The following is a 27,253-nucleotide window of genomic DNA, read 5'->3' as shown; positions in this document are numbered from 1 at the left end:
AGAAGAATTTAAATCCTTAATATCTGGGATTTTAGGAAGATGTGACAGAAGCAAATTTGTTCATAACAGCTGAGAGTTTGAGGGAAATATTTGCCAGTCAGTGCAAAGTTTTCCACGCCACAAGGAAAACCCCAGCTAAACGGCAAAAGCAATCGATCCGAGCTGGGTGTCTTTCCCAAGAGAGGGATAAAGCCAGGAAAAAGCCCGTAACATCCAGAGCGGAGAGCAAACCCCTGCGTATCTTAACGTGCTGGAGTCACAGGTGTGCAGCAGCCGCGGCGCGGGATGAGGCGGGAGGTGCCGGCGGGAGCGAACCCGCGCTGAGCCCTGCCGCCCCCCGCCCGTGCACCGCAGCCAGGCTCGGGGTGGCCCCGCGGAGTCCCCCGCCTGCTATGCCTCGTCTCCTGCAGTGCCGCCCGGTTTCGCGACGCGAAGCCTTACGGCGCCGCTGGGGCGCCCGGGCCGCCCGCGTACAGCCACGGGGGGCGGCTGCCTTCGCTCGGGCGTTCCGTGGGGAGCGGAGGAAGCGCAGGGCGGCCGGCCGGCCCGCGGGGGGAGCAGGGGGCTCGGGGGCACCCAGCTCTGCCGGTGGGGTGCTGAGCCTTCCCCCAGCCGGGCCGGCCCGCCTTGGCGCCCAGCCTGCCCGCGCCGCGCCGCCGGGCTGCCCGCGGCCTGTGGGAAACGAAGGGCCGCTGCCCCGCGGGGGCTCCGCGGCGGCGGGGGAGGCCGGGCCGCGCGCGGGCTGAGGGAACACGCGCCACAAAATGGTGGCCGAGGGGCCCGGGCAGGCCGAGGCACGCACCGGCGCCGGGGAGGCCACCGGCGGCGCCCCCATCCTTTCGGGCTTCGCCGCTACGGGTGGCCCCGTGCCCAGGGGCGGGCCGGGCCGCCCCGCCGGCCGTTACCGGCCGCTACCGACCGCTACTGGCGGCCGCGCCCTGTGGTGGCGGGGCGGGGGCGCGGCGCGTCCCGCCCCCGGGGCTGCCCTGCCCCGCCCGGCCCGGCCCGGCCCGGCCCCGCTCCCGGCAGCTGCTCCTGCCCCGCGAACACCGGCACCAGGTAGGGCCGGGCCGCGGCGCTGAGGGGGAGCCGCCGCCCCGGGACCCCCGGCAGCCGCCCGCCCGGGCCGAGGGAACGCCGCCAGGTGCCGGGCGAGGGGCGGGGGGCACGGCGGGGGCGGGGGGGTCGGCGGGGCGTTGGTGTGAGGGCGGCCGGGCTGCGGGGCCCGCGCCTGGCAGCAGCGCGGCGCCTCGGGCGGGGCCGCTGGTGTCCCCGGGCGGGCCGAGGGGCCGCGGAGCCGCCGGGCCGGGCCCCGGGAGCCCCAGGGGGACTGGCGGTCGGGGCCCCCCGCTCCCCCCGGCCCGGCAGCGTAAAACTGCTCCTGGCAAAACTCGTGCCAGCCCCTCCCGCGATGGGGACAGCGGGGGTTTTGTTGGCTTTGTTCTTTGCCTGGGGGAAGAATGTTTGCAAGCTCTGTTTGAAGAGAAATTCAAAAACTGTGGACACTTAAAACGTATTTAAAATGTTTCCTAGGAAGAGTGTTTTAAAAAAAAAAAAGTTATGGGGATGACTTGTTTCAAGGAGGCCTCATTAGTAAGTAGATCCTCTTTGAATAAAACTGCTTTGAATGTTATTTGCTTTTGGATGTAAAAAATCCGCCTTTGCTAACAAGGACGGTACTAGCATTGTTTCCCCTTAAGTCTCTTATTTTTCTTACTGATCGTTACAATTTCTGTTTTCCACTACCAACTTTCTGCATGATGCAAGTTTATCAGCAAAAAAATTTCCTCTGCTGGGGTATGGCATGGCTCAGCTCAGGGCACCCACTCGGCAGTCAGATGGGGAGGGCATTCCTTTAACATCTCTCGTCCTTTAGGTTTCTCAAACTGTTTTACAGAATACTGTCTAACATCCGTCTGGGCAAGCGAAGCGAAACCCAGGTACCAGGGAATAGGTCTGGTGCAGCCTTGGCTATTGCAACTGGTTTCTCTTATCTTGTCCGTGAGCCAGTTTATTCCGTAGTTGCTACTACAGAGGTGAGAGATGGAGGTTTAACCCACACCACTAGCAGAGCGCAGCAGGAGTTGGCCCTGTTTAACCTCTGCGCCATGGGATGGCTGCTGCCGCGTCTTAGCCCCCTGCCCACCCCACTGTGTGCCCGGTGTCTGGCTCTGGGTTGAACTTGGCTGCTCCCCTCCCAAGCGGGTAATGAGAACGCTGGCCTCTGTGCTTATGCACCAGCCCTGGGTGTCAGCATTATTTTATCTATATCATCGACGGGCCCCATCGCAGGACTGACTTGCTGGAGTGGTGAGAAGTCCAGTTCCATGGATTTCACCAGAATTCAGCCTGAAGACAGGGCAGGAATTGTAGTTACACCTCATCAGTGACATAGGTGGATGGTGAACTTGAATGTTAAGTGTTTAAATACAGGGAAGGATTTTCCAGAGGTTGCCTGAGTGTTTAGATAACTGTTTTAGTGAGAGCAGAGTACCAGCAGTATCCTCAGGAGAATGTCTCCTGCTCTCAGAAGAGCGGAGGCTTTCTCCATCTGGATGAAATTCCAGTGCTATAGGGAAAACACTGGGGAAATTGAACAGCGATCAGTCTTTGGCTGCTTCTGAATGTCTAAAGGGTGACAAGGCAAAAATGCTACTGCTAGTTTCAGCTTTGATTTTACAGGCACAAATCCAGCATGTTTGTGAATTTGTACCTTTCATCACCAAAGCAGGGATGTGAGATAGTGTTCCACAGTCAAGCTTCATGGTTCTGATAACGTTGCCAATTGCTGCCAGCTCTAGGAAGTCTGGCTGCCTGACATGTTCCATTACAAGGCTGTTAGTGTACTTTTGTGAGTGCTTCAACCACTTATAGAATGCAGAGTGTGGTCAGCAGTGTCACTGAGTGCCTCTTCTGTGGAAGAGGTAAGACCCTTCCCACAGGACAAGAAGCAGCAGCTAGCAGTTTTTAAAGACCCATACTGAGCCAGCGCTTCTCCCCACCCCAAGTTTGGTTAAAATAACTTTTTGTTGTAGGCTGGGTGTTTTACTGAGTCCTGGTGGGAACTAAACCATTCTTAAAATAGCACGGTGGCGTATTTTATTACTCAGGATTTGTATCTGTTTTCAACTCACTTCGCAAATACAAGCTTTCCATTTTAATTCCAGCCTCCGACATCAGTGTTGCTACTGCCTAGCCTGTATGCTACAGAGGGTGTTGGACAGGAATAGGCAGCTTCACAAACAGTTTCCCCGTTTTGCTTTGGAATCCTGACATCAAAAGAAACAGGTTTTTTTCTTTTTTTTTTTTTTTTTTAAATGAGCTGAAGTGATCAAGTTGCAGATTGGTTGTTGTAAAGCGGAACGTGGTTAAAGTCGCTTGAGTACAGTAACTACTCTCTGGGAAGAAGCAGTTGCTCTTGTTCTTTGTTCGCTTTCACAGCACTTAGGAATTGCCACGTGAATAAGTTGGTTCTGAATAAGTCTCTGCCTGATTGTTATCAAATGCTTTTCATGAGAACGCAGAAGATTCAGAAGATTCTGACACGGGCAATTTGTCGGTAACAAGTTGTGTATTGTTTCTGTTGATTAGTGGTTGTCTGATTCTCCAAACCAGGTATTTGATATCCCTTCTAAAAAATTAAACTGAAAAGAAAATTGTATATATGGTTATTTTATATGTCCACTTGTAATCTCTTTTGAATCCTTTTAAACTCAAGACTCAAAAAGCGTCTTGTGCAGTGGCTTTCACAGGTCACTGCAGTTTTATGTTAACAAGAAAACCTCAAGTTATCTTCTTTTTGTGCAGCTTATCTCTTTGTGTACCTCTGTCAAGTCATTTGTTCTGCTTCTCACAGCATTAGTTCGAGTCCTTGTCTTTTCAGTCTTTTAATCACTTCAGACACTAAGATGACTAAGGGAATTGGAAAGAAATGTTCTGGATGATTATTTCTTTTCCCATAAAGGTGATAAACTTGCTGGAGTTTGCAGCTACGAGCCACGATGGAACTATTTTTCCCGTATCAGGCACAAGCTCCCTAGGTGGAGATAGTGCACAGCTATTGAGCCTAAAACTGTGTTGTGTCAGTTTGTGAAGTATTTTTCTGTGGGAGGCTCCACAAAACAGTAGTAGTGTGCAAAGGCGATGCAGGCAGATACAGTCCACTGGGCACAAGAGCAGAGAAGCTGTCATGCTGGTTCATCAGTATCTTGTCTCTGACCGTAGCTCACAGCAGATGTTTAGACAGAGGAGGAGAATGGAAAAATACACGGTCAGTTTTCTCAGGTCTATCCTGGTGATTTCTGGCAGTCAAGAACTGTTGTGATTAGGGATTTCCTGAAGTGAAGGTTGCTTTCAGATGTTTTTAAAGGAAGGAGAATAAAAGTAAATTAACTGGTGATAAGGAGTGTCTGAACAGACTTTATATGCACCAGGCCTGGACTTTAGAGATACATTTATGCTTCTGCCTCATCTTGGCTTCCCAAGAAGTCACAGATGTTGGCAAATTTCCAATATTTACATTACGTCCTACAGTCTTCAGCTTCCTGATAGTAAAAGTACACTGATTGCCAGAGCAGATTCATCAGGCCTCTTATTAGCTGTTTGGCACGCTGCTAGGTGACTTTTTCTGTACACGTACCATTATGTTCATACCCTCCAGACACAGCCACGCTGCTGGTACGTGCTGCTGGTAACAGTGAACGCTGCTTTTGCTGTAGCACAAGTCCTGTGATGTCCATCACTGGACAGAGGTGCTCAGAGTATCGTCTGCTGATCCAGGTGTGTGTCCAGGGCACTGGAAGAGAGCTGCCTGATAATATGTCAGCATCAAATCCCACCATAGAGGAAATCAGATCAGACAGTGTTCATAAGATGTCAACTTCTAGTATTTCACGCTTGTTCGGTGAAGGAAAGCATGGTCAGAAAAGTTAGGAAAGGAGGCCTTTCACAGTAAGCCTCTGACTCTGCAGGATTGCCAGGTGTTTATCTCTGATTATCCACTGATGATGCATTGGCAAGCTTAAGGAGAGCTCTGACATTAATGGAGTTAAATAGAGCTGTAGCAGCTTTTTCCTGGGGTGCTTTGCCTGCTTGGCAAACTGAAAATGCCAGATCGCTGACAGCTGAGGGAGCGTGGTGGTGCCGCTGACGTTGGAGTGGTTGATTTGGTTGGTATTCTGGAGACTCCTGCCTGTTCACACTTCCCTCTGGAGAATGACCTGTATTTTAGTTTGTCTGCTTTTCCCCACTTTGGGATGGACTGGAACTTAGCGAGTAACTGCATCCTTAGTCAGGATATTCAAAGCAGGTTGTCCGTTTTTTTTTTAATCAAAATTTGGGATGTGATGATGACTGGGTGGAAGGGTTGGATGGTGTGGAAGGTTATGGTTTTTTACCCCTCTTACCTGTTTCACAGTGTTCTTTTCTGACTACAGGCTGTGTTTATGGTCTTTCCCTTCCTTTTCTCATCTTTTGTACCTCATTCACCTCCCACAGAGAACCTGAAGAGCTGGAACTGATCTCAGCTGATGTCCCGGTACAACTGGGAGAGGGAGAAACAACTGTCTGTATCAGGAGCTAGTCAGTCAGTGGGATGCCATCCAAAAACAAAGTTTAAACATATGTTATTTACTGAATGTTTCCACACACAGTAAAAATACAACTACAATTCAAAAAAGTGTCTTTAAGGAGGAAATGAATCATCCTGGGATCCTTTGGGGCAGAGAGAGGCTGCTTCGGTGAGAGGTAGCACCGTTAGGACTTCCCCTCCTTTCAGGCTGTCTTGCTTTGAGAATGCTTGGCGTTCCTCAACACTGAAGCCTGAATCCTACTAAAAAGAAAAGACCCCCCCTCTGTTAATGGCTTTGCTATGAGGAAGAAGGGTGTGAATTTGGCATGTGTTTATGGCATTGCCCTCGTGGCTGTGTGCCCTGTGGGTGCAAGCCGGGTGCTCCTGCCAGGGCTGTGGGGTTCTGGAGCTGAAAACAGCCTTCCTGCAAAGTTGTGTCCCTTCAAGCCAGAGCCGTTAACACGGTGGCCACCCCTGCGTATGTGAGGAGAACTGACAGCAAGGTGGGCAGGGGAGCTCTAGTAAGTCTGCATGTCTCCACATTGATGTGTTTGGAAGCAGGTGTTTGTGAAGAAAACCACTTCGTGTGAAATGGGGGAGTCCTGTCTCCTCCTAGTGCTGCTGAGGAGGAGGATGGTGGAGACGTGCAGAAGCTGCCCGCACTTGTGCGTGCCGGCTGCGCGGCTGGAGGGAGCTTTTGATCGTAGCAGCAGGTCTGTCTGTTTTGCTTGTCAGCAGGTAGGCGCAGGTACCGAAAACCTACAGCGGCTGTAACTCTCAGCCATGCCTCGTGTTCTGATCGTTGTCCCTGATCTGGAAGCAGCACTTTGCTTTTGAATGTGTATTAAGTGAACTAATTTCTGTTAATTCTGAGTTGTCCCATGTGGAGGTTTTTGAGACAGAAAGGTAACTTCTCTGTGGAATTGGTCTGGAGGGCAGGGGCTCCCTGGGGTGGTTTCGGTGCAGTGACCCTGGGCTCCTGCTGCCACAGCAGCGGAGCGAGCCCCGGGCGGCAGTGGGCTTGCTGGAGGACTTGACCATGCTGTGCTGCATCAGTGCGGTGTACCGCCACATTTCATCTACGTGCTTTCATATCTTTTATGCTCAACCCTAATATTTGCATGTACTTGCATCGGACATGTAGCAGTGGCTTATTGTAAGTCCTTTCACCCAGTCTCCCATGTCTGATGCTATGCTTACAGTGCAAGACCATGTTTCACGCTTCCCTTTTAGATTTGTTTTAGGCCATCTCTTCTGGTTTCCGCCTCTTCTCTGGTAATAGTGTATTACTCTGTTCTTCTTTGGGTTATGGATAAAGGATTGAACAGGCTTCTGTACTAGGGAGGGCTGTGTTGGCTAATTCTCAGAGGATTGCTCTGAGGGTTTGCATAAAGTTGCAGATGATTTCCCCTGCACACAGTCAGGACCTGGTGACTGGAGGAAGAACATCTGTGTCATTTCCCCGCAGCTGACCACAGGCATGTCTCCGCTGTGTCCATCAATGTGCTTTGGCTGTCACCACCAGATCTCTCTGTGGGACATAATGGGGGGTGGTAGTCCTATTTTAACGTACTGGATTATGTTTTATGGGTTATATAAGCACTCCCTTAAGATGTCTTTTCAGGACAGAACAATGATTTGCATTTGAGTATAATTCAGGATTCACTTTTGCTCACAACTGAATGTAAGTAGTCGCTGGTTTCCACTGATCCGTACTTATCTATGCTGTGTGTATTTAAGTGCATGATTCAGCTCTCATGTATGCTCTTAGGGTAGGGCTTTTAAACAGCTGATTGTATCAGCAGATTTTCTCTGGGTGTGTTTCAGATGGGAGACCTATGTAGTCTCCGAAAGTTTCTCCCATGTAAGTAATAATCTTCCTAATTTACATCATTGCAACTGAGAAGAAACTCAGGCTTTTGTGTTAAGTTTTCAGCCTCGGTGCATTGGGCTGAACCCTCTCTGTTTACCTCGTGGATCATATTCAAAAGATAGAGAGGCCAGAATAGAGCTGGCATGACTCATAGTGCAAATAAACAGCTGGAAAAAGTGAACAATACTCAAATCATCTGGGTGTTCTAATTTGCCAAAGTGGTTTAGTAGGAATTTTAACTTATGAATGCAAAAGCCTACTTGCCGGTTGTACAGATAATGCTGTACTTTGTGTCCACGGCTGTTGATCTGAGTTCTTTTTGGAATCAGATGCGTATTTAAATGAAGGGGGAAGCTGCTGGAGGGACAATGCCAGTCTGAGTTTTTCAGATTTGTGGCTGGCTGCATCTGTTAAGATGTAGCTGCTAGGAATACTATTAACTGTGCTGCTTCTCTTACAGAGAACTGAAATAGTTGATGGAGTCACCATGGCTAGGGTGGGAGGAGGCAGTTCTGTGCTAATTTTTTCTTGTCCCAAACAAGCTTTGTTTACTAGCTGCTTCCAAGGATGGAAGGAAAGGTGTTGTTTTTAGTTTTATGTGTATATGAATTTAGGGCTGTCTGGAGACTGGAAACAGATCTAATCTATCGTTCTAGGTATTTTTCAATGCATATCACCTTGGCAACAAAGCTGAAGTCCCACCAAATTTATTTTCAGTGGTTTACGGAAGAGTTAGTCATAATGTATACTGTTTTGGCAAGGACGGTATAAGGAAGAGACAAGTATTTCTGTTTTTGATATGCACTGTCATCCGCTGTTAATAGTGTGCTGAGCTGTCTTCCTTTCTCTGTGTTATCATGTCTTGAGTTTTTTATTGTCAGTACTTGAATCATTCTGTGGCGTTCACTGTCGCAATCTTTGTAAATTCATCAGAGTTTTTATGAGTTGGCAAAGTATCAGAGAAAAGAGAAATGGCTACGTGGGCAGTCAGAAGGTATAGATTCTCTTCAAAGTGTAGAATCAGCTAAAACTGAAGCAAGCAACAACCTTTATTTGTGGTACATTTTATCTCTTCAGTGTCATTATTTCAGACAGTGATCTGGAGAATGCAGCTCTTACTCTGGGAATGTTACTCTCTCAAGTACAACCTGTTGATTTCGTTGGGATTGGTCACGCTGGTAGGACTGTACCATTTTGCCACCTGCAGAACACAGTGACTTACAGATTTCCCGTTGTTGCAGCAGAAGTACAGTGGTGATGTACATTTAATAGAGGTGGAGGCATGCTGTGAGACAAGGGAGTCTTTTCTTTTCCTGAGGAGATATTATTTCTTTGGAGCTGTCCATATTCTCCAGGCAATTTTTGGCAAATAAATAGAGGAAAGGAGAGAATTAGCTGGGTGGAAATGCAACTGTTTGCCCCCAAGGTACAATAAGGATTGGTGCACAAGAAGCATTTTTCTAGCATGAATCTTGTGTGGATACAGACTCTACTAAGATTTACTGTTCTCCCCATATTTTAAAAATGCAGTCTGTATTTGCAACTTATTTTGCTGCTCAGTATTATCCATTAAAATAATAAACACAGCCTTTGCCATCTAGAAATACAGAAACTGTTCCAGAAGTAAGCAGCAGGTGGTTTAGGTACTCCGTGGTGTAACATTATGTTGGCTGCAGACCTTCCTGCGTGGGTTTTGTTTATGCAGCAAGTTTAGACAAATTATCTGAGCCTACCACGAGCCAGACACTGGAGCTGCAAATGAGAACAACCACATGGTGGTCTGGCCGACCACCACTTATTTCACAGTCTCATTTCAGCAAAGGTTGCCTCAGCAGCCCTGTGTAGGTAAGTCCTTGCTGTATTTCTGGGTATATATGGGTGTGAACTGCCACAAATTAACTGTAGCTCTAAAAAAATATTATGCTCATTTTTCTCTTGTAAGTGCCCAGTTACTGAATAAAAGCTGCAAGGAGAGTAAAGTGTTGTACAGTGGCTTCTTGAATGTGAGGAGATAGAGTTAGCTCTCTGATGCATTGTGAGACAAAAGAAAATAAGGCCCCTCACCCCACAAGCACTGTTTCTTTTAAACCAGGGTTCTGTTAATGTAGTCATCAGAGCTCTGGGTTTCTCTGTTTCGTGTAAATACTCGTTTAAAATTGTTCTTTCCTTTGCAAGACATAGACCCCTTTACAGCAGAGTCTATTTAAATGAACCGCTGCACTTATTTTCTTTTTCACCCACTATTTCTACCAACAATTTTCCACCTCTTCTTTTCTGATTGCCCCTCTTCAGTAAGTATCTAGGAAAAAAAAAACCCACCCAGAAGCATCATTACTTCGCCTAAAATATATACGTGCTTTTCATGCTCTTAGAAGCATCGGCGTACAAAGTGTTGTGAGGAAAGCCCCGTAAGCTAATATTTGCTGTGTCATACAGAAGAACCTGCTACTAAATATTTACACCCATTCCATTGGGTTTAATCTTGCTTTACTAATTAATTAACTTAAAACCGGTTAAAATATTACCATTACTGTCTTGTGTACTTTGTGTTGTGGAATACTCTGGCAATACCAGAAGTCGGAGGATGTTTTTGTTGAGCATGTGCATTCCTTCAGCTTTGGTAAAGCTGCTCTGAATGTTTGAGGTTGAGTCGGGATCAGACTGGAGCTTAACAGAGTAAAGATTTTTCTCTCTTTCCCCATTCCTCCCCCTCCCAGCACTGGATGATATTGTCTTGTAGAAAGATAACTTTGGATAGTATTACATGCTTTAGGTGGTGGTAGGTGTGAAGGTGGGATACTATATTTGATGTGGAGGAACTAGGTATTAATTATTCCCTTAATGGACTTTGCAGTGCGGTGAGGTTCGGTGAGAGTCTGGGCTCTGTGCATACTGGTTTTTCTTGAAGGGAACAGGACATTCCTTTCAGGATAGCTGTGCTGGGCCACATCCGAGCAGTGCAGAGCTGGGCACCTTCTTGTTAAAAAAATTTCAGAGTAAAGACAAGTGGTGGAAGTGCTGATGGCATTGGTTTGTGAGGGTGCAGAGTGAGTCCGTGACAGAGGAGTGGGAGGCACAGCCAGAGGGATGACTGTAAAGAGCATAAATGGGAGCACTTAGGGGAGGAGGCAAATAACTGTTTATTACAAATCACAGGGTGGAAATAGGAAAAGTGTTTTGGGTTGGATACCAGGAGAGAAAACTGCTGATCGGAGGTGGTGGAGGCATCAGCTGTCAGGGCTTCCAACAGCACCCTAGTGGAGAGGGTGCACAGCAGGGTGAGAACGTCGGGTTTGCAGAGCAGGGAGGCTGCGTGGTCTCTCTGACTTTTCTGGCCTTTCCTCTGAAAGAAGCACCTTCCAGCCTCAGGAAAATCATTCAACCCTTCCCTGAAGAAACAACCTCTAAATTTTGCCGTTGGCCTGTGAGCCAGCCGCAGACCCCTGCAGTGTCAGCATCCCTCATGTACCAAGTCTCACGTTTTGTGTTTGGTCGGTAGGGACTATATCCCTGGAATTATTCCTATAGGCGGCTCTCCATTCTGCAGTGTTCTCAGCTAGGCCTGTCGCAGTTGTGTTAACTGCACATCTGGATACCATAATAGTTGTTGTCTTCCACTGTTTGCTCAAGCCATTGGACTTCTTTTCTTAAGTTCTTGTTTTCATAATTATGCAACCAAGTGTTATTTAGATGATCCATCTGCACTGAAATCCTGTATTCCAAGCCTTTTCCTTGTTTTCCTTAAATAACTTCCCTTTGCATAAGATGTTGGCTCTCCATCACACCCTTTCTGTGGCTATGCTGGACAGTTTTTATTAACATCAGCTTGAAATATGCCTTTTCCCCATGTCTCCAATAGGACACCCTTTTGGATAGGGTCCTGGCAATCTCATCTGGCATACGCCCGCGATAAAACGGCCAGAGCACATCTTTCGGCGCCCTGATTTAACAACGCAACATTTGCTGACGGCAGTAATAAACCATACCAGCTGTTGGAGTACATCGCGCTTACTCCCTTCAGACACACTTCAGATTAGTTTTTACCAAGGAGGTCTATAACACACAATTTATTCATTGTAGCCCTCTTTCCCTCTTTTGCCTCTATTTACATTCTGCAGCTAGTTGGCAATGCGAGCTTGGACTGAGGGCAAAGTTTATAAAATGCCAAGTTAATTAGAAGATCCTATAAAGTGTTTTTCCACAGTATCATGTGTGCTTGTGAGGATATATCTGCAGATTCCTGTATATCCTAAAATGGGATGCTGACAGAGAAGACTACCCTAGGTCTTTTCCCCGTCAGTCTGTGAAGTTTGCCCAAATGCGGCACTATGTGCGTATTTTTATTAGTAAAAAGTCCAAAGTATTTTTCCATTTGGAAGGGACCCATCTCTTTCTAATGTTATGCAATTTAGTCATCCTGATTTGGGTGTGCTGCAGCTGCAGAAGCCTTTCCCAGCTGGTTTCCTCAGAGTCAGAGTTCTAACAATCTTTTCACCGGGTCTTAGACCTCTGACACTCTGAACTTCCTTCACAGAGATCAGAAATACCATCAAGACTAAGACATCTTTTTTATTATCTATTTCAGTTTGAGAATTTTCAGTGACATTTTCAAAGGTACATTAACTATATCAGTTTGCCAGGGTGATATTTCAAAACAAAATGCATGTTTGGATGACAGAGAAGCAGTGTGTTGTAATGAGAGAGAGAGAGAACAAATGGTCTCGTGGAGAAAGCACAGACGAAGTGAGGTCTGCTAGATCCTTCATGGAAGTTTTGTGGTGGAATTCAGTGAGTGGAGGATCTGGCCCCTTAGTTAAGCGTCTTTTGAGAGATTCTGAAAGTGGGAACTTCAGAGTGTCAGTAATTTATCCCTGGGAGCATTAAGAGCAAAAGAGCAGCAGCACAACCCCATGTAGGCATTAGGTAGGTTCCTCCTAGCATTCTTGTTTGACCCTCCAGTACGACCGCGTACCAGGGAGCCTGACTGAGGCAGGTCTCCGCGCCTCCCTTGGGCAGTGTTTGGCAGATGCTATCTCACAGGCCCTGCTGGTTGTACCTGCAGGAGCCATTCCACCGCTGGTGGGGGCACAGGGCTGCTCTGTTCCTGGGGTGCCACAGTGGTAGGTTTACTGCTCAGTTTACTTACTGCAAACACGTGGAAGATGTGATAGGTTGGCTTGCTGAAGCGTGAGACGGTTGGAAGAATAAGCTCTTTACTGGTGGCAGATCATTGATACGCTACGATCAGCCACGCTGTGTTGTAATTCCATGGAGCAGAATAGGTTTGACGGCTGTTACATTCCTGTCACAGGGTCTTGCTACACCTTCGGAAATAGTTGGTTGTGAAATTATTGAATAAGTTCTTATTCTGTCACAGACTGCTAATGCCCTTTTGCTAATGTGCGCTGAAATACATTGGTCCATCTCAAACCCCTCCAGACTGTATTACTCTGGTAGTAGCCTGTATGGAGGGTGCATTTGGGCGCAAGACACACAAAGCACGTGCTGAATTTTACATCTTGCTCGGACAAGTTCAGAGAGATGAGGCCGCATTCCCTCCATCCTCAGGTTACTCAGTTGTATCTCAGTGCTCCTCTGTTCTTCTCATGTCCAAAATCCCTTCCCTGCAGCCTGTGCCATCTGGAACAGCCTCCCTGTTCCTCTGTGTCTCATCAACTTTCCAGTTCTCAGCTGACAAAATATTGTCTCTGTTGCTGATGTCTCTTAATTTCTTCCTCTCTCGTTGGCCTTGTGACGAGCTGTTTGGCTCGTTGGAACATAATTGCGCTGTTGGCTGTAATGGATAGCATATTGTCTTGACTTACTGCCTGCTGGGATTAAGTGTCTGTAAATGGCTGAAGGAGTCTCTAGACTTCCAAGAGGACTGTTTGCACAAACACGTTACGCCCCTCTATTGCGGAGGGGGTGGATGTGTTTGTCCCTGATAAAAGATTGGCTTCTGTGGTTCATCTCCACTAGCCAGGAGGAGGAGGAGGGAGCTGGGACTCCCTGCAGCCGCTGCAGAAGGGAGAAGCCCAGTTGCTGTTAGAAATGGGCAAACGGGACTTGAGTTATATTTTTCTCACCATCTTTTGTGTGGTGGCTCTGAAGCTGAACTCTGTTAGCTCCATGTCTGTTGCAGGGCTCGGATATGTTGTTACAGCAGCTGTTGTGCTTTCAGCTGTGGTAAGTGATTAACATCACAATTAAAGATTGAAAAACTTCTGTTTTTCAATGACTTTTACAAGAGAGTTTGACTCTTCTCTTTGTAAAGGGTTTGTCCAATTTTATAGTGGGAATGTGGGAGAAACGAAGCCAGGCTGACTGGAATCATGACGATAAAGTTCATTGTTTTCCACCTTTGATACCTGATTTCAGCTTAGGAATCACTTTGGTAGCTAACTTGCTATTTTGCTTTCTAGTTTGTAACATTCTTTATTTCTGCCTTGAAAGCTGAGCATATTGTACTTTTGTCCATCAGCTACTGTGAACTACCTTCTTTGTCAAAATACTGGATGCTTCTAATATAACTTTTAATTTTTTCTTCCTTATTACCTGATACCACTCAAAGGCATGCTGTAATATACAGACAACCTTCCTTTCTCAATATGACAGAAACGTGTTTTTTTTCTTGCAGCATTACCAAAGTTAATTCTTTTATATTATAGCTATAGAAAAGTGTTCAATATGTTTGTTAGAAGAATGGATTGCCTATTGTTAATACATTCCACAAGTATGATAAAACACATATTAAACCAAAATGGCCGTGTCCTTAGGACAGGGTGTTGTGTATATTGGTGTATTTCCTGTAAGGGGGCAGTTACACAGAAATACTGAAGTAACATGTCAGAACAGAAGAGATATAAGAAACCTGTTATTTTTTTTTATCTAACTCTCTGTTGATATTCACAACATTTTCCAGAAAGAGCTGGCTAAGATCAGACAGGGTTTAGAAAAACTAAATAACGTTGGTGCAAGATGTGCAACGTGTATTGTTAAAAGGTTTATTTCCTACAGTCTTGAACATCATGCATCATTTATAGACAAGAACAGTCAGCAAGGGAATTAGTCTTTCACTTCTGTGTTGTGTTGAAAAGCTATAAGTTAGTAAAGAAAATACATAGAGTAAAATCCAGAGAGGCAGAAAAAAGAGAAATGTAGGAAAGAGTAAGTCAGGACTGAGCCAGGAAGAAGAGTTGATTGGAAGTAAAAATTAACAGTGATCAATTGAGAGGGATTTTGCACACACCCACACCCCCTACCCCCCCTTTTTTTTTTTTTTTCCTTCAAAATTCAGTGCAAGAGCAAAAAGGAAACTTGCCACTTGTTGCCTGGAACAGTAGTGAAGAGATCAGGAGCAGTGTAATGTAAACACGTGCTTCCCTGCTCGATGCACATTGAACAATGCTCTCTGTCTCGCCCCTAGCCTGTCAGCATGGTGGAACACGCTGAGTTTTCGAAGGCTGGGAAGGAACCTGGCCTTCAGATCTGGAGGATCGAGAAATTTGATTTGGTACCAGTGCCAAAAAATCTGTATGGAGACTTCTTCACAGGAGATTCCTATCTGGTGCTGAACACCATCAAACAGCGGAGTGGGAACCTCCAGTACGACCTGCATTTCTGGTTAGGTAAGCCTGCTGGGAGTGCCCCTGCTGAACTGGGAGCCCCGGGTGAACCCCGTTCCTTTCACTACACCAGCTGTTACCCAAGGAAATAAAACCCTTGGTGTTTATTGGAATGGGTGGTACAATGAGAATGCAATTTTGGGTGCATATAGTGCTGCTCCCCTTAATTATTTGAAATGGTTTCTGCAATAGTGAGTACAGCCATCTCTGTACCTAGAAATAGCTTTTCCTGATCAAGATGACAGAATAAATCCCTGTTCTCCGGAGGCTCACAGGGAAGACAAGATCTCACATGAAAGGGGCGGCCAACATCTTTCTGTCTGAAAGGATAAAGGTTGGTTGTTGTCCTTCTGACTCTCTTGAGTGTGATTTCCACCCCCACGCCCCACCTCCCCTGAAGTTCAGACCTCCTAACTGGCCTTCTGCTGCAGATCTCGCCGGGTAACATGGCGAGGCTTTCTCCGCAGCCTGCAAAACTGAAACTCTGACAATATTGTAGTTTAAGCTGTGTGAGATACTTGCATGGTGGCTTGTCATCTCTGCCATCTGTCAATAGGTTTTCCACACCAAAGACCTCCAGAGAGCCTGGCAAACTGCTGTGGAACTGGTGCCCCACGAGTATCTACACCCTTCATAAAGCCTGATAATGTCTTCCCACAGATTCATCTCTCCATTGTTTGCTCCACAGCAAGTTTCCTTCCAAGACAGGGTGAAAAGCAAAAGAAAAGTGAATGATAGGTATCAGAGATGGCTGTGAAGCAGTGGGGCTGCAGCAGTTGTGATGGTACTGTAAGCCTGCCAGAAACACAGAGTTTATGTTGCTGTTTGAGGTTGTTATTAGAAAAGTTTGGAAGTAGCAGTTCTTGCAGACCTTCCTGGAAACTAAACTTCCCAGGAATCTGCTTTCTCCCTGGTGTTTTCACACAGTTTAATGTAGGGGCAGGAACCCTGCATTCCCTCCAAGTTGTCACCTTTTAATTTCGTAGGAGATGAAAGCTCACAAGATGAGCGTGGGGCAGCTGCCATATTCACTGTCCAGATGGATGACTACCTTCAAGGGAAGGCTGTTCAGCACCGTGAAGTACAAGGACACGAGTCCTCAACTTTCCTGGGGTACTTCAAATCTGGCATCAAGTACAAGGTAGGTGATGACTGGGTCTTTATACTACTGGTCTGAATCAAATTTGCAAGAAATGGCATCCTGCCCACTGCCCAGTTCTCAGAAGAATGGGGATTGCCCTTTTTCCAGTTGCTTAAAAACCATTCTCAGGCAGATGTTTTCAATGAGTTGGAACTGACAGGGTGGAGAACAGCAGATCCCAGTGGGAGAGCTTTGGCTGAATTAGTAATACACAAGCAAAGCCCTGGGAAATTTTAGGAATCGAGGCTTTGTTTTTTTTCGAGAAGCAGAGGAAAGAACAGTCCCAAGACGTCTGGAATGAATTTAAGAAACAGTGATCTGAGTTAATGGGAAACGCCTACCTAGTAGATTTAATTTATCCCCGCTTTCATAACAGAGTTTGACCTTCCTACTCTCTTTTTCTGTGCTTAGCCCACCTCCTCAGCATGTGTAATGTTTTGGTAAAGAGGAATAATAGTAGTGGGAGTTACTCTTCCATGCCATTGCAGTAAAGTGGAATAGAAACATACAGTCAAGAACAGTTCTGTTTGTTAGAAATCCAGAAGCACAAGGAAAGTGATATCAGGTCAAATGCTTGCAAGGTGCTTACATTTCCTCATGTCTCAGACTTTCCTAGTCTTTCTGTTTTGCTTATTTCCCGCTTTGTTGTTATTTTCATACATTTGAATTTGGTTGCCTTTTTTTTGAGGGTAACTGACATGAGTCCTGTTGCCTACACTGGTAAGTAATTCCAAGTGTCTATCAGCAGAGAGGGTGAATCTTGAAGCTGGGATAATTTCTGGTAGGCAGGATGTATAATACACATGGAAATACACGCTGCACCCTACCAGTCCTATTAAATCCTATTAATAAGTCAGCTTATTGTGATCTTTCTCAAATGTTGAGAACTCCAGCTGTGTTGTATCAGTGTCCCCTAGGCACGATGGGAATGGGTAGCCAGGATGTATTGATATATGCTACAAAAGCCCAGCCTGGGCAAACTAGCCGTCTCTCAAAGCTGCTGCTGCCCCTCTTTCCTGTGAGAGGCAAAAACTGCTCACTGATAGCAAATCAATAGGATTTTAATTTTTTGTGAAGCAACAGCACAAGTGTGAATTGTTCCTTTGTTTTCCTGTAGGCTGGTGGTGTGGCTTCTGGCTTCAGACACGTGGTTCCCAATGAAGTGACTGTGCAGAGGCTTCTGCAGGTCAAAGGCAGGCGAACTGTCCGAGCGACGGAGGTCCCTGTGACCTGGGAGAGCTTTAACACAGGGGACTGCTTCATCCTTGATCTCGGCAGTGTAAGTACCATTGAAAGACAGGTTTAGCAGACTTTCAGGGGCAGGAGACAGCTGATTAGTTCACATAAGGATTTTTTCCCCCACTGTGTTGAGCATTCTGAAACCCTGTTTAGCCAGTCTGACATCTTTCAGTCCCAGCTGTGCTGCCATCGTGTCTGGAGAGCGGGTTGGTATGCTCTGACAGCTGCATGGTCTTTCTCTTTTCCCTCCAGAACATCTTCCAGTGGTGTGGCTCCAACAGCAACCGCCAGGAACGGCTGAAGGCCACTGTCCTGGCCAAGGGGATTCGGGACAATGAGCGGAATGGTCGTGCCAAGGTCTATGTTTCGGAGGAAGGATCAGAGCGGGAGGAAATGCTTCAGGTTATTTGCTTTGTCCCTTTGTCTGTGCTGGAGGGGGAAGGGCAGTGTGTGGAGGCGTGGGTGGGATGGGTAGATGGGCTCAGGAGTGTGTGTCTTTACATACCAAGTGTTAGCGGATAAACACTCAATTCAATGCAGACTTGGTCCTCTGCACCACTAGGACATCAGAGTGTATTTTCACTGTTGTTGATCTAGAAGTTTCTTCTAGTTGTTCTTGTGGCTGGAGGGTCTGGGGAACAGAGATCCTTTTGGACTGACTGGTAATGTTTTTTCGCTCTCTCCCAGGTCCTGGGACCAAAGCCTGCTTTGCCACCAGGAGTTTCTGATGAGACCAAAGTTGATACAGCCAACAGAAAGCTGGCTAAGCTCTACAAGGTAACAAGAAACCCTGACAAATAACCTCATGGAGAATGGAGTGATCTTTGCGCAATTGGATGCAGTTGTTTCTACCTCACTCTGCAGTTAGCTTTTTATGAAGTTTTATGTGTGAACCTTGGTTGCTTACCCTGCGTACCCATATGCTTTCTATTGTCTTTATCACCACTTCTGATTGTAGTGAGACAGCTGGGACTTCCCAGGAATTTTTGAGGGAAAGGTGGAGTGTGAAACAAATGGGGAAAAGGGGGAGTTCTTTGTGTTATCGGGCTCATGTTAGGAAGATGACAGGAAAGAACTAGAAATAGTGAGCCTGAGAACCAGGATCTACCCCTTTCTACATCCAGTGAGCATCACAAAGGATGATTTGAAGGTAACATTTGACATTAGCTAGTCTAAGTGTAGAAGAAATTCCTCCCAAAAAGTCTTGGACGCTTCTCTACAGCAGTCTCTGGTAACGATGTGGTGAGCATCTGCCCAGATGGTTTGTAGTGTCGGCCTTTACCCCTTAGTGAGTGCAGGAGCTCAGAGTATTAAACCCACGTGCTGCAGGGAGGCGTATTCAGTTACCAAGACTGTCCCCTCCAGTTCTTGAATGCAGTTGGTTTGCATTAGAAGATATTTCTTGGCTGCTTGTGCACCAAGGATATTTACCACTTTGGATCTATCTTTCTTTGGTCCCAGCAGAGTCTGCTTTGCTAAAAGTACTTGAAATCTTCAGAGTAAGTCTTACGTTTTTGTCACGCTGTTGCTGTGTCAAAGATATCCTGTTCGAAAAACAATAGTGCCTGAAGCAGCCAATGCATTCAAATTTATTTCCCTTCTACTCCCTGAGTTTTGGATTATGGCCCTGAAGCTGGAGTGGAACACAGGGTGCCGTATCTGATCTCCGTGCTGGGTTATTGCAGGTCTCCAATGGGGCTGGGAACATGGCAGTCTCCCTGGTGGCAGACGAGAACCCCTTCTCCCAGGCAGCCCTGGGTACAGATGACTGCTTCATTCTGGACCATGGCACAGATGGAAAGATCTTCGTTTGGAAAGGTACCATAGGGATGCAGGTGAAGCTGCACATGTAGGAGCTTTATCCAGTTACCAGTCCCTGCTTCCTTTGAGGGGGGTTGGGAAGCGAACACGTGGTGGTGGTGGTGGTGGTGGTGGTGCTTGTCAGGGCAAGTGTGGGTAGCGCTAACAACCTCAGAGAAGCACTCTCATCTGAAATGTCAGGTGCTGAGGTACAGGGTCTGCAGGGTAGAGAATTAAAGGGAGGGTCCTGGGAACCAGGAAAAAAAATTAATACAAGTAGAAAGGCAATTGTGCTCTCCCAGCCGTCACAAAAGGCATAAAAGAGCTTGTACAATTGTCATTTGCGATTTGGCATCATGTAGCTGGAAGGCTGGGCCCTCCTACTGTGGCAGAAAGGAACTGCACCTGGGACTGTTTCTTCTCTGGGTATGCAGAACTTCTCAAAAGTTGATTTCTTTTCTCTCTTGATTTTTAAAGGCAAGAGTGCCAACTCTGAGGAGAAGAAGGCAGCACTGAAAACAGCTTCTGAGTTCATTGATAAGATGGGTTATCCAAAACATACCCAGGTAAGGGTGTGCGGCCCACCTTACAGCCACCCCCAGACACCGCTGGCGTTACTTCTCTGCCACGCAGGTCACTGACTCCAGAGCACGGCTCATGTGAGGTGGCACTAGTGCTCTTCCAAGCAGCTCCTGCTTTGGGTGACCTGCTCTTCTGCAGGGAGAGATCGCAGTTTGCTTCTGGGTTAACGCTGTCCTTATGATAGCATTTACCCCAGCACAACTAGTTTTTAACATGCCTTCCTCTTGGATACTGTGTTACCTGTTCCGTGACCTCTTTCCAGAGAGCGGAGGAGAGCAGGTGTAGATAAACCTGCCCTTCTTGTTCTTAGAGAGATGATTCTAAAGGCTTAACATCCCTTCAGCCTTCCTTAGAACTTGCCTGAGACAGACTCTGCATCCCTTGTCGTACTGAGACCCACGTTGTTGGTTGTGATATGTGGACCTTCCAGAGGCTTAAAGATAGCGTAACATTGGCTTGAAAGAAACAGCTGCCTTCAAACTAGTGGTCACAAGCAGTGAACAGATAGTTCAGGTGTCATTTCTCTCGGCAAAGCTCTGCCCAGTATGATAATAGCTGGAGGTACTATTGATGTGGTGTCCGTGAGACCTGACGCTGCTCTTAATGCCCCATCTTGGCAGCGAGCGTTTCACTGCTGGCATCTCCAAAGGGCTGTGTGGCGCGTGAAGGTACAGACTCAGGTTGTGGTGCAACCAGAGACACTTTATTGTACAGAGAAGCTCATATTTGTATCTCTGAGCCCGGTTACAAATCCCGGCTGTGTGTGCCACCAGGCTCGGGGCAGAAACCATTCATGCAGTTACATAGCTATGTATCACTACCAGCAGACAGACACCTATTTGCTACTAGATAACCATGTTTATCTTTCTTACTTTCCTTCACAATATCCAGCTGTGCTCTCACCTGTGCCAGGTCAGACATTCTCCAGTCTCCTCTCATACATCTCTCTTCAGACCTTCCCTGTCCTCCTCTCCCGGGGCTGTGCCAGGCGATTCTCTGGCAGCCTGAAACCGCCGCTCACACGAAGCAAGGAGTAGCCAGAGCTGGAGCTGTGTGGGGTGGGGGCAGGGCTGCTCCTGATGGGCTGGCTCATTTGTTTCAGGTCCAAGTCCTCCCTGAGAGTGGTGAGACCCCGTTGTTTAAGCAATTCTTCAAGAACTGGCGGGACAAAGACCAGACAGAAGGACTGGGGCAGGCTTATGTTTCTGGTCACGTTGCCAAGATCGAGAAAGTACCTTTTGATGCTGCCACCCTGCACACCTCCAAGGCCATGGCTGCCCAGCACGGAATGGAGGATGACGGCTCTGGCAGGAAACAGGTGAGCAGTGTCAGAATCCCTTTGGGAAGGTTTCCAGAATTGTCTTTGCTACTTGATGGCATCCCTGCAAGAGCAGCGAGACAAGTGGAGCCCTGAGACCCATCAACACAGCGGTTTCCTAAGTGCTGGGGGAATTTTTAACATCAGAAATACCAGCAGGGTCTTGAGAGTCCTGCAGCTCAGTGGCGTAGGTGAGCTGTTAATTTTGATGCCAGAATTTCCCTGGGGGCAATGCTTCACCCAGCAGTGTGGACCCAGATGTCTTCCTCATTCCTCCTCCTCCTCCTTGTTATTTTGGCTATTGCCATCACACGTCTGATGGGCGATAGTCTCAGCACCTGCCTCACGAGCCGGGATGCATGCATTCGCACACAGAAGCAGCGGTGGAGGTGGGCTTGGAAGGGCCGAGTGCTGTCCTGTTGGAGGACCCACGGAGGTCCTAGCCAACCGTATGCTTGGGAAAAGTCCCAGGTGAAGCCTAAAAGCTCTATTCCCGACTGTCTGACTGAGAGAAATAGTACCTGACCGTGTCAGGGGGCATCGGTGCTGGCAGCGCCGGTCTGCCTCGATCTTCCGCCGCGGTTCTGGTTAAATCCGCCCGCGGGCTGGGAGCTCGCAGCAGGATGAGCTGAGCCACCCGTGCCCTCCGCCAGGCCTGGCACAGGATGGGGAATGCCGGGCGCTGGGCAGCGGGTCCCCGGCAGGTGGGGCCACACGACTGCGAGTTCTGGGAGCTGAATTTGGGAAGAAAAGGGAACAGCAGCTCTGTCAGGGAAGTGCTTATTCTGCTGTCACGCTGCACTCAGAATATTTCTGCTTCTCTCCTTTTCTAGATTTGGAGAATAGAAGGCTCAGAGAAAGTGCCGGTGAATCCTGCGACGTACGGGCAGTTCTACGGAGGGGACAGCTACATTATCTTGTACAATTACCAGCACGCTGGGAAGCAGGGACAGATCATTTACACTTGGTAAGAAAGATTTCCTGACGCAAGTCAGGAAACACCGGGGCTATGTGGGGCTGAGAGTCGCTTCTTTGAAAACAGATCCCTGCTGGTTCCCACTTACAGGGGATCCTTGGGGGACAGAATTTCACCCTGGATAATATTCCTTTGCAAAGAAAACACTGCTAGGGTCAGGAATGTTTTGTTTGAAGTGGGCCAAGATGGGGTATTACTGTGCTAGCATTGTTTTCTCTCCTCCTCGCCTTCCCCTCCCCCAGTAGTAGTTACTCCCTTCTTTGGCTCAAGCTCTGTTTCTTCTTGCAGAGTTCCTACACCTTTTGAGACCATTGTAATGAAGTTTTGACACTCTGCCACCTCGGCTGGTGGATTGTGACTGTTACATTCCCCCGACTGTGCCCGGAAAGAGGAGTTTCCCGGCAGGCAGCCTCACGGTGGTCAGCAAGTGGAGAGGGCATGGGCAAGCTGAGACCAGAAGGGATGCAGTCTCTAGAGGGGCTGCCTGTGTAGTTCCTGATAACGTGCCACTGGGCACGGTTTTAACTAGCTGCTAGAAAGATAAAGGGAGATAAGCACAGATTCTTCGTGCCTATTATCTAGAAAACATTCTTATCTTCCTCTGTAATCACTGTGTTACAATATAGGATAATGAATTTCTCCTTCATGTTGAATTAAGTGCTGCTGAGGTTTGGTAGCAAGGGTTTTCCTTACCTCCTCTTGATCTCTGTAAGGGGTGCGCATGTTGGGGGGAAGGGCTGAAAATAAAACGCAATTTTTGCCATGTCTTTCAGGCAGGGCGCCGATTCCACTCAAGATGAAATTGCAACCTCTGCATTCCTCACAGTACAGCTGGATGAGGAGCTGGGAGGCAGCCCAGTGCAGGTAAAAAACCCAAACCCCCAAGTCCCTGCGGGAATAGATAAGGTTACGTGTACCGTTACAGGACACCAGTCTGCAGTGGAGGGGTGCAGGCAGGCAGGGGGACCCTCCAGCAGTGGTGTGGGTGGTATGAAGAGGCTGTGTCCCTAACCTAACCAGCTATTACACGAGAAAGTTTTACAAGTAGCCTGTATGAAACAGGAGGGTTTTTACATGTTTTTTCTTACCTCTGTGCCAGTGGATCACCCACCAATTCAAACGAAATGGCGATTGTGAGAGCTGGGTTTAAACGCTGCTGGTTTCGGGGGGGGGTGTTAGTACCAAGCGCCTGTGACAGCGAGGTGCTACATGGATGTTCCAGCTGGAGAGACGGTTGTAAAGGCCATTTCTAGTATATCTTTCGCTGCTCTTCAACAGCAGCTTAAAGCTGACAGCAAGTTTCTTTTTCTCTAGAAACGAGTGGTGCAAGGAAAAGAGCCTCCTCATCTGATGAGCATGTTTGGTGGAAAGCCCTTGATTGTTTACAAGGGTGGAACCTCGAGGGAAGGAGGTCAGACAGCACCTGCAGAGACGCGGCTGTTCCAGGTCCGATCCAGCACCTCGGGAGCTACCAGAGCCGTAGAGGTATGTGGAAAACCAGCCGGCTTGCATGGTGTGTGCGCACGTAGGCTGTGGTGGGATTGTGATCCCTTGGGACAGAACAAGGGCCAAATTGTTTGGGTTTCCATCAGAAAGCTCACACTTTGAAAACTTTACAAACTATTAAAAGACTCCTCTTTTCCCATGGATAAGTGGTGATAACAATTATTTTCCAATTCGTTTATAAATGTCCCCTTGAATACATTTAAGCCATTTTCTCTTAAGACCCCCCAAGATGCTGCAGCCTGCACCCTTTGACACTTTTCAAACACTGTTGAAAACCATGAGGACATGGCTATCGGACTTGTTCCCAGCCTGAGTGACAACGGTGCTGAAGGCAGAAAGTGCTCAGTGTCCTGTACGCAAATAGAACCTGTGCCAGGACATCTGTTTGGAAGAAAATGCACACAAATTTTGAAAGAAAACCCCCGCCCCGTGCAGCAGCAGAAGGGAGACAATCCTAGTAGACAGCTGCAGGTGAGGCAAGAGCTGGTTTACATCTGCAGCAACTTACTCAGTTGCTAGCTTCAAGGTGGCGAATCCTTGTTGACAAAGAGGAAACACATTAACGAGCAGCCTCAGCAGTGGGGATACTGCTCTGCAACGATCTCCCCAGCAAGTTCTTGAATCTCCTGTCATAACCATAGACCGGCAAAATGACACATCCAAGCATTCTTACCATAGGTAGTTGTAGATTACACACATACATTTATTCTTCTCACGTGATTAAGTCTAACTCATCACTCGGATACAGGCGAATGTACAGCACATCTTACAGCCTCCCGTGCCTGTATGGAGTCTCTTGCCTGCAGTTTATTCAACAATTGGTACCGATTTTTTATTTTGAAATAATGGGCTCTGTGTAGAGGACAATTACATCTGACACACGCAACGTTCTTTCTTTTCAGCTGGATCCTGCTGCCAGTCAGCTGAACTCCAATGATGCCTTTGTCCTGAAAACTCCCTCTGCTGCTTACCTTTGGGTTGGCCAAGGAGCCAGCGACACTGAGAAATCAGGAGCCCAAGAGCTGCTGAAGATACTGGGAGCTCGCCCAGTACAGGTTTCTGAGGGCAGAGAGCCAGGTGAGGGAGGCACAGTGGAGTCTGAGATCATTTCTGTGTAGCTGCGTGTTCTCAGTAATTATTTCGTGGATATTTTTGTCTCCCAGAACAAGGAAATGTGGACATAGGCACAGAGGGGCGTCTCCTAAGTATCTTTTAACGGCACGCTCATGTTTGTAGGCCTTTGGGACTTTCTGACACAGAAAACTGCCTCAAGTCCTACCCAAACCGTACTGCTACTGTGGCTTCCATGAACAGTTGAAGCATCGGTCTCTCTTTCTCTTTTTCAGATAATTTCTGGGCAGCTTTGGGTGGAAAAGCTCCTTACCGTACCTCTCCCCGGCTGAAGGACAAGAAGATGGATGCTCACCCCCCTCGTCTTTTTGCATGCTCCAACAAGAGTGGGCGCTTCACCGTGAGTATCTAGAAAGACCGTCAATTAATTCAACGTCTACCTGACAAAGCTGGGAGAAGCTCAGCCCCCGCCTGCCCCGAGCCAGCTAGCAGGCTGCTGTCAGTGGTCCGCCTTTGCAGCGCTGCTTGCAGAAGGAAAGCAGCAGCACTGGTTTTCTGCAGAGACACCAGTGAGTCCTACTCTGCCGTTGTATCAGTGCAGCGACTTTCTGAAGCATCAAACTGGCCCTCCCCTGTTTGACAACCAGCAGTCAGGCTCCTCGAATTTTAACTCGTGAATCTTTCAAGTATAAAGAGGCACGAGTGCAAGCCAGTTTCTCTGTGTAGACAGACTGGTTTTGTGTTCTGTGGTCCAAGGGTGCTTCTGTAACACGGCCCGAGTTGCATGGTCAGACACCCCCCACGGCTAGCTTGGTGCAGCTCACCAACAGTGAAACTAGAGCCTCTGCGAACTGGCTTTCTTCTCTAAAGGTAAAATGGTGCCTGAAGCGTGTACTCATCTCAACCCGGTGTTTTCCAGATTGAAGAAGTTCCTGGAGATCTGACTCAGGACGACCTTGCTACAGACGACGTTATGCTCCTTGACACGTGGGATCAGGTATGTCGCATTTATTACCTAGTGAAGAGAGGAGCAAGGAATATGCTCAAATTGGCTCTAGACTGAGACCCAAATTACAGGAGCTGGGAGAGTTGTATTACTGAGCCCTTTCGTCTTCAGAACCCAGAACAGATCACCTCACTAGTGACACTGAAGAAAACTTACACCTGGAACTTGAGAAAAGTTGGTGTCCTGCTGCTGCTTGGGCGGGCTGAAGGAACAGGCTGTTGGGTATCGCGTGTACTCGCCCGGCCTGTACACTTCTCAAGGGCTGTATCCTCGTCGCAGCTGGAAGGGACTGGGAACCATCGTTAAAATTCAGCAGTTTAAGATACCGACGCGTTTTTTGTTATTTTTCAGTAACAGACTGCATAAATTGGCCACAAGGCAACCTAAGAGATGAACTTCGTATGTTTTATGTAAGAACTTTCAAACATCCGCTACTTTCTCCTGATGTTAAGCTAGTGTGTAATTTGTTCATCTATCTACAATTTATGTAGATAAAATGCAGTCACAAAACTTGTTATCTATGCTTGAGTCACACAGGTCAACAGTCCAGCCACACCAGCACGAGGATGTTCTTATTCTGTGCCGTGCTCTGTTCACTGAAGCTTTATCTAAATTACTCTTTCTTTCATAAAGAGATCGACTGTTGCTGAAATAAGCTGTTGGTTTTTTTTAAATATTTAGGTCTTTGTATGGATCGGGAAAGATGCCCACGAAGAAGAAAAGACTGAGGCACTGAAATCTGGTAATGTCACATTTTCCCTAACTGTTTCTTATTTCCCCACTATCTGATCAAAGGGAAGGCAATTTAATGTACTGAGAAACATACCTTAATCACAACATAAAAGTCAGTGTTGTGATCAAACAGATCCCATCTCTCCAGAAAGGAGGATCCCAAGGGTCAGAGTAGAGGTGCAGTACTCAGACACACTGTGCTCAACCCCCAGCTCTGAACACCTGTCCTCCTTGTGGGGGTAGGTGGGTGCAGGCTGCCACGGTATTACAGCATTTTATAATCCTGATGTCAGTTTTCTACAGACAAGTGCCAGTCTTCTACGGTTTATCAACACCTGTTAGAGTGAAAACTGTGCGTTTTCTTTTGTTTAAATAAACAATCTAAAATTGTAGCTCTAGCAGCCGCGTAGCCCCCAGTAAGCTGTTTCAGCTGCTGCTCCGTAAGCCTTGTACTCTAAGAGATTTCCTTCCCCTTGTGTGTTTTCAGCTAAAAGGTACATTGAAACCGACCCTGCCAGCCGCGACAAGAGAACGCCGGTGACCGTGGTGAAGCAAGGCTTCGAGCCACCGACCTTTTCCGGCTGGTTCCTGGGCTGGGACGACGACTACTGGGCTGTTGATCCTCTAGAGAGAGCAATGGCAGATGTGGACGTCTAAGGAACAAGTTTTTTCTTTTTTTTTTAATGGAGCAAGTTTAGTGCCTTCAGTGCCTTCAAGAGCTACTTCCTCCTGCAGGATGCATGTTAACGAGGCAATGATGTTAATAGCCAATTAGCTGTGCAATAATTACCGAAAAACAATCATGACCAGTCATT

The 27,253-nt window shown here is 47.4% G+C and overlaps 1 protein-coding gene across 5 annotated transcripts; it reads left to right on the top strand.

The window, feature by feature from the left end:
* Positions 1–929: 929 nt before the first annotated feature.
* GSN (gelsolin) lies at positions 930–27,244 on the top strand. 5 transcript variants are annotated; one of them, XM_056351303.1, is made up of 18 exons: positions 995–1,059; positions 1,534–1,593; positions 14,869–15,070; positions 16,054–16,208; positions 17,326–17,487; positions 17,700–17,849; positions 18,135–18,224; positions 19,133–19,265; positions 19,725–19,813; positions 20,932–21,147; positions 21,981–22,114; positions 22,897–22,987; positions 23,438–23,608; positions 24,532–24,706; positions 24,976–25,100; positions 25,620–25,697; positions 26,388–26,448; positions 26,926–27,244. In XM_056351303.1, the coding sequence occupies exons 2-18, from the start codon at positions 1,561–1,563 to the stop codon at positions 27,093–27,095; spliced, it is 2,235 nt and encodes a 744-aa protein (XP_056207278.1). In that variant the 5' UTR covers positions 995–1,059; positions 1,534–1,560; the 3' UTR covers positions 27,096–27,244. The 5 variants fall into 5 exon arrangements, with proteins under 5 accessions (XP_056207279.1, XP_056207278.1, XP_056207280.1 ...); XM_056351304.1 differs by lacking the exon at positions 1,534–1,593 and having other exon boundaries at positions 930–1,059; XM_056351305.1 differs by lacking the exon at positions 1,534–1,593 and having other exon boundaries at positions 1,006–1,144.
* Positions 27,245–27,253: the final 9 nt, after the last annotated feature.

Source organism: Falco biarmicus, chromosome 9, assembly GCF_023638135.1.
Source record: "Falco biarmicus isolate bFalBia1 chromosome 9, bFalBia1.pri, whole genome shotgun sequence".
Taxonomy (NCBI): Eukaryota; Metazoa; Chordata; class Aves; order Falconiformes; family Falconidae; genus Falco; species Falco biarmicus.
The sequence above is the reverse complement of the archived record's forward strand: the minus strand, read 5'-3'. Positions and strand labels throughout refer to the sequence as shown.

Coding starts and splice junctions, on each gene's coding strand:
- GSN (XM_056351302.1), top strand. CDS start 13,494: ATGGGCAAACGGGACTTGAGTTATATTTTTCTCACCATCTTTTGTGTG. Junction 16,209..17,325: donor AATCTGGCATCAAGTACAAG/GTAGGTGATGAC, acceptor GTTTTCCTGTAG/GCTGGTGGTGTGGCTTCTGG. Junction 19,814..20,931: donor GTTATCCAAAACATACCCAG/GTAAGGGTGTGC, acceptor CATTTGTTTCAG/GTCCAAGTCCTCCCTGAGAG.